Raw genomic sequence first — 6,254 nt, forward strand, 5'->3', positions numbered from 1 at the left:
TGGGATTAAAGGCATGCGCCACCACGCCCGGCTTGAATTTGAACTTTCATATTCTCTTTTTTCCTTTCTTTTCTTTGAGATAGGCTTTCTCTGTATAACCCTGGCTGCAGTCCTGGAACTCATTCTGTAGACCAGGCTGGCCTCTAACTCAGATATCCACCTGCCTCTGCTTCCTGAGTGCTGGTATTAAAGGTGTGCACCACCATGTCCTGCTTTTCACATTCTTTAAAAAAGAATGTGATTACTATTTATTTAAAATTCTGTGTAGGTATGCATTCCTGCCCACGGAGGCCAGAAGCATCTGATCCCCTTGAGCTGAAGTTACAGTCATGAGCTGCCTGTCATGGGTGCTGAGAACTGCACGCGGGACCTCTGGATGAGCACTATATGCTCTCAGCGGACCTCTGGATGAGCAGCAATATATGCTCTCGGCAGACCTCTGGATGAGCACTATATGCTCTCAGCGGACCTCTGGATGAGCACTATATGCTCTCAGCAGCTGAGCCATCTCTCCACCTAGGGAAAGATCTAGCCATTTGCTAGAGCACTTGCAGGAATGCCACTCAATCCCAGCATAGTAAGATAAGTAAGATGGGTCTACAGCTACAATGCCAGTACTTGGGACATGGGAGTCAAGAACAGGAGTTGAAGGGCAGTTCTGACTACATTGCAGAGTTAGAGGCCAGCCTGGGAGAGTGACACCCTGACTCAAAGGAAAAAAAAAGTGGGGAATCCAGAGACCCACATGGCAGAAGGAGAAAACTGACTCTGGAAAGTTATTCTCTGAGCTCTACACAGCCCCACCCCTAACAAAAATGCAGCTGGAAAAAAAAAGCTAACTGGCAGTGGAGTGATGACACAGCTGTGAAGGGCATGCGCTGCTCTACTAGAGGACCTGGGCTCAGGTCTGAGCACCCACAGCAGACAGCTTTCAACCTCCTCCAACTCCAGCTACAGGGTTCAGCCTCTGGCCTCCAAGGACACCTGCGTGGACGTGTGCCAATTTAAACTCATGCAGTCGCACACATAGGCAAATAAGTAAACCTTTTTTTTTTTAAAAGACTCTCTTATTTTTTAAAAGATTTATTCATTTTTATGTGTATTAGTGTTTTGCCTGCATGCACGTCAGTGTGAGAGTGTAGCTGTGAGTTGCCATGTGGGTGCTGAGAAGTGAACTCAAGACCTCTGAAAGAGCAGCTGGTGATCTTAACTGCTGAGCCTTCATCTCTCTAGCCCCCAAAAGTAAATCTTAATAAGTATGGCATTTCTGACAGTGACGACCTCCCTACGGGAACATGCCTCTCAGAAAGGATCCCCTTCATCCCGCTCCAGAGGAGGAGAAGAGGAAAGAAGAAAAAGCAGAGCCCCAATTCCTACTTTACGGATATGAAATGCCCGGATGCTGTAAAATCTTTACATGGTCTTTAGCCATGCACAAACAGCAGTAGTCTTGGTGTTGGCTGCTCCACTGTCCTCTGTCAGCCCACAGGTGGAAAAGCAAGGCTGACAGAAGCATCCCCCTTCAGGAGGAAGCAGCACTGATTCAAGATGAGTGGGAACCTTCCCAATAAACATATTTTGGATTAAAAAAATAATAAGTATGATATGTAATGAAACAAGTTTCTTTGTGTGATGTAATAAAAACAAGACACATCCTGGAGAGTGGTGAAACATGCCTCTAATTCCAGCACCCAGAGGCAGAGGCAGGCGTCCCTGGGAGCTCCGCCTGCTCTACAGACAAGGCCAGTTCCAGGATAGTCAAGGCTACTAAGAGAAATCTTGTGTTGAGGAAAAACAATAACAACAACAATCTCACCTTTGCATCTATTTCTTCTGCTTTCTCATTGGCTTCTTGTTCGATGAAAGCCATCATGTGCTTAATCTAAAAGAGAAAAGACATTATGTTTTAATTCAGTAAGGGAAGTCAATGACATGTAATTTCACAGTCAAGAGGATTACCAAGTTCCAGGCATGCCCGTCTATGTGGCACTTCAGGATCATGTGGCAATCAGGATCACATGGCCAGTGCAGGCTATAGAAGATGCAAGCCTGACCGCTGCTTCCCTCTGAAGCACCATCCGGAACAAACCAACAACGGAAGCCTCTTCAGATGCAGCAGTTATCATGGCCGCTCCTCACCTGTTTCAGGTCCTCCTCACCTGAGGGTGTTTAAATATGCCCATCTTCCGCCTGAACCAGTCTTCACACGGCTAACACCACCTCAGGCCCCAGCTTAGTGCCACATCATGAACTTCCCACTGCTGTGTTCCCAGGGCACTTTGTACCTCCTCTACCAAGCATCTAAGCCTCTGGAGTCTCTTTCTCCATTTGTTTGGGAATGTGCATACGCCACAGGGAACTCAGACCATCAGGCTTGCCACGAGGTGCTTTACCCAAGCCTGAATGACTGTTTTGGCTTAGTGATTTCATGTGGGAGGGTTCACATCTGGGCAGGTGGTCCTGGGATATACAGAGAAGCATGCTGAGAAAGCCAGTTGTTCAGCCGGCCTCCAGTCCCTGCCCTGACTTCACCTGAGATGAATGTGAGTGTAACTGAAATAAACGCCTCTCCAAGCAGCTTCTGGTCATGGTGTTTATCACAGCAATAAAGATGCTAAGACAGAAATAAATGTTATTTTAAAAGTATTTTAAAAGCTGAGCCTGGCAGCACAAGCCTGTAATCACTGCACAGGGGACACAGAGGCGGGTGAATCTGTGAACCAGCCTGACTGCAGAGTGAGGCCAGTCTCAAAAGCACAGACATCCTTCATCCAAGAGATCAGTGTTTATAAATGCTCCAAGCTTCTTGAATTGGCTGGGTGAAACCAATTCAAACCTGTATTCCCTGCATTGGCTGTGCTGGACCTCAGCTACAGATCTGCCTTGATCAGCGCAGCCTACAGCAAAGGCACTCATAAAGTCAGGCAGGAGCCTGTTTACAGTCAACCAAAGAGTCTAAGAAATGACTCAACCCTTAAGGACATTTCACTCCACCCCTGAGCTAGGGAGGAAAGAAAACAGACCTTTAAAATGCTTTTCTCCTCTCTGCTATCCCACTAATAAAGTTTTCTGGAGTCTGGTCCCTTAGAAAATCTGATAAAATAAATGACCATACTCTGTAGATTAAGAAAAAACAAAAAGCAAATGTTGAGTAAAGGGAAGGGAGTTTATGGCTCAGTGCTTGCCCACCAAGTGGAGGACCTGAGCCCAGCACCACCTGCCCCAAACCAGACAGACATTAAGTTGGGGGGAGGGGTCGGAGATTACAAATGACAGGGAAAAGGGGAATCTGGGATTTCTTAAGCACCTACTATATGCTTGGCACTTGGACTATATTCTCCTAAGAATATACTAAAAAACTACATTGTCCTTGACCCCGTGGTGTGTTGCTCACTGGCAGACCACCTGTCCACTTGTTCACCAAGACCTGTCGGAGCCCTACCACCACAGGACAAAACATGACCCTCAAACAACAGCCAAAAGGCCTCTATTCTCACAGGAGAGGGTATAGGCTATAAGCAAGATTTCATCATTACTTTCTCTCTCTCTCTCTCTCTCTCTCTCTCTCTATATATATATATATATATATATATATATATATATATACACACACATATGTATATGTATATATATATGTATATATATATATATATATATATATATATATATATATAATAATTTTCTAGAATCTGATAAGCACGCTACCTTGTTCCTGCACTATAGTCCTCCTGTGGAGGCCTTGGCCTCCCACATTCTAACAAGGAGAAGGGAACGGGGTGGGGGGAGGGGAGGACCTGGGTTGTGACTGCTAAGCTAAGAGCATGTGAGGGCACTGTTCATTTCCAGTGCACCAAGTTTTTCCTAGGCTAAAACCCCAGGACAGTGATTAATGTTCCCAAGCCCCGGTTTCTGTGAAAATGCTGTAGTTTCCTAACCCTCGCCATGGACGTTACCCCTACTTCCCTTCTGTAATAACCACAGCTCCCTTTTCCTTCTCCACCCACTCTCACAAGAAAGAAGAACCACCCTATTATTCTTAATGCATATTTGGTTAAAAATAAAAAGGAAAAATATTTTGCGAAAAAGATGGCGCGTCAAAGACAAAAAACACTGTTCATTTAGGAAGACTCACAAGCCAGTTAAGTGTGCTTTAGTCAGAGGATTTTCCTCGTTCTCAGAGAGAAAACAATAGACTTAGTCCTCTAGACTATGTAGACATTAAACTGAAGCTTTAAATTTCCTTTTCTGAAAACTCACACGCAGCGTGGGTGAGGAACTGTAGTCCTAGCAGTTGGGAAGCTGAGGCAGGAGACGAAGTGTGCTTGCTACACATTACCAGGCTAGACAGCACTACAAAGCAAGAGTGTACTTCAAAATACCAAGGGATAAAACACCTCAAAAGAAAGGAAGGAAGGAAGGAAGGAAGGAAGGAAGGAAGGAAGGAAGGAAGGAAGGAAGGAAGGAAAAGACACAAGAAAGGCCACTGGAAATGACTACTAACTGCAGCCCCAGGGGACAGGGCAAGCATGTTCCCCTGTGGCGCCCTGTCAGCACCCTGTATCTCCCTTATGCCCAGGCTGGGCTTTATGTCCCTTCATTTTGATCGAATTTAGAGCCTAAAGTCAGGTTCTAAAGCCCCGCTGGCCTGAAATCATGATTCGGACTACTTCTGAACCATCTAGGACTACACAGAACTAGAATTATAATAGTCCTAATATTTAAAAACTTCAATGTACAGAACATTGAATATATTAAATAAATTTCCCCAAAATGATTATATGCACTTAAAAATATATAACCTTATGCAGGTTATGCACAAAACAACGGGCATCGTGGCACTCAAGAGAAATGACATCTAAGAATCAAGAGACCACCAGGCAGTGGTGGTGCTCCATGTCCTTTAATCCCAGCACTCGGGAGGCAGAGGCAGGAGGATCTCTTTGAGTTAGAAGCCAGCCTAGTCTAGAGGGCAAGTTCCAGAGTTACATTGAGAAATACTGCCTTGGAAAATAAAAAACAAACAAACAAACAAACAAACAAAAGGGGGGCTGGAGATATGGCTCAGTGGTTACCACTAAGAGCACTGGCTGCCCTTCCAGAAGGCCCGGGATTCAAATCCAAGCATCCACATGGAAGCTCACATTTAATTGTCTGTAACTCGTGTTCCAGGGGATCTGATACCCTCAACGCAGACATACAAGCCAGTTAAATCACCAATGTACATTAGAGATCGAGATAGAAACAGAGTGAGAGAGAGAAAAATTCAAGAGGCCAAGCCCATACTCGGGTAAAAGGACTGTATGCCACCCTGGGCTTCAGGAGACCCTGCCCTGAACTCATGACTTCAGTACTATTTCCCATAAACTCTAACTCATTTCTGTGGCTTGTGAGTGCAATCAGAAAAGGCTTTCTCGGGATGGAGAGATGGCTCAGTGGTTAAGAGCACTGACTGCTTTTCCAGAGGTCCCGAGTTCAATTCCCAGCAACCACACGGTAGCTCAACAACCATCTGTAATGGGATCGATGTCCTCTTCTAGTGTGTGTCTGAAGACAGTGAGTGTACTCATAAAAATAAGTGAATAAATAAGTCGACAAATATTAATGTACATCTGGTTCATGATTACGTCTGGAGATGAATAACCCCGATTTAAACAACGAAGACCCTCAAAACGCAAGCTGCTCTGTCCTCACAGTCTCTTTCCTGTAATATATCGTGGAACAGCGCTTCAGGGAAAACAAAAAGAAAAGAAAACACTGTCAACCTCTGCACAAAACTCTGCCGGATTAAGCGTGGAAACGGCAGGAAAAGGGGGGTTGGCGAGATGGGAGGCAGTCGGCTGCGGGATCTGGGATCTGGGAAAGGCGAGTGGAAGCAGGAGGCCAGCAGTCACGTGAGATGCGGTGCAAGGCCCTCTCTCTCCCCTGGGTCTGCGAACCATCCCCGCACACACTACCCGCGCCCGAGAGTCGGCGGTGCGGGGCTCGCCCGCTCAACTCGGGCCACCCCAAAACCCTGCTCTGCAGAGCAAACGTCAACACAGTCCTCCGGACCGCACTGCGGCTGCGCGGCACCCAACCCGGCCCTCACCTGCTTCTGTACATCTGCATCGCTAAGCGCCATGGCGAAGGCAAAGTCGGGCCAGGGGACAGCCTCGAATCTAGGCTCAAAGTGGCGGTGGAGCAAACCTGAGACGAGAAGCCTGGGAGGTCCAGCTTCCTTTACTTTATAACCGCAGCTTCCGGTTCCGGCTTGG

The 6,254-nt window shown here is 46.4% G+C and overlaps 1 protein-coding gene across 1 annotated transcript in view; it reads right to left on the bottom strand.

Moving 5' to 3' along the window:
* The window catches only part of Atp6v1e1 (ATPase H+ transporting V1 subunit E1), a 20,186-nt gene extending 13,932 nt beyond the window's left edge, over positions 1 to 6,254 (bottom strand). The window contains exons 1-2 of the mRNA XM_021190196.2: positions 6,089 to 6,254; positions 1,817 to 1,882 (exon numbers count right to left, since the gene is read on the bottom strand). Coding sequence (XP_021045855.1) covers positions 1,817 to 1,882; positions 6,089 to 6,121 — 99 coding nt within the window. The 5' untranslated portion in view covers positions 6,122 to 6,254. The remainder of the gene's footprint in view (positions 1 to 1,816; positions 1,883 to 6,088) is intronic.

The sequence above is a fragment of the Mus pahari genome, chromosome 2 (assembly GCF_900095145.1).
Source record: "Mus pahari chromosome 2, PAHARI_EIJ_v1.1, whole genome shotgun sequence".
Lineage (NCBI taxonomy): Eukaryota > Metazoa > Chordata > Mammalia > Rodentia > Muridae > Mus > Mus pahari.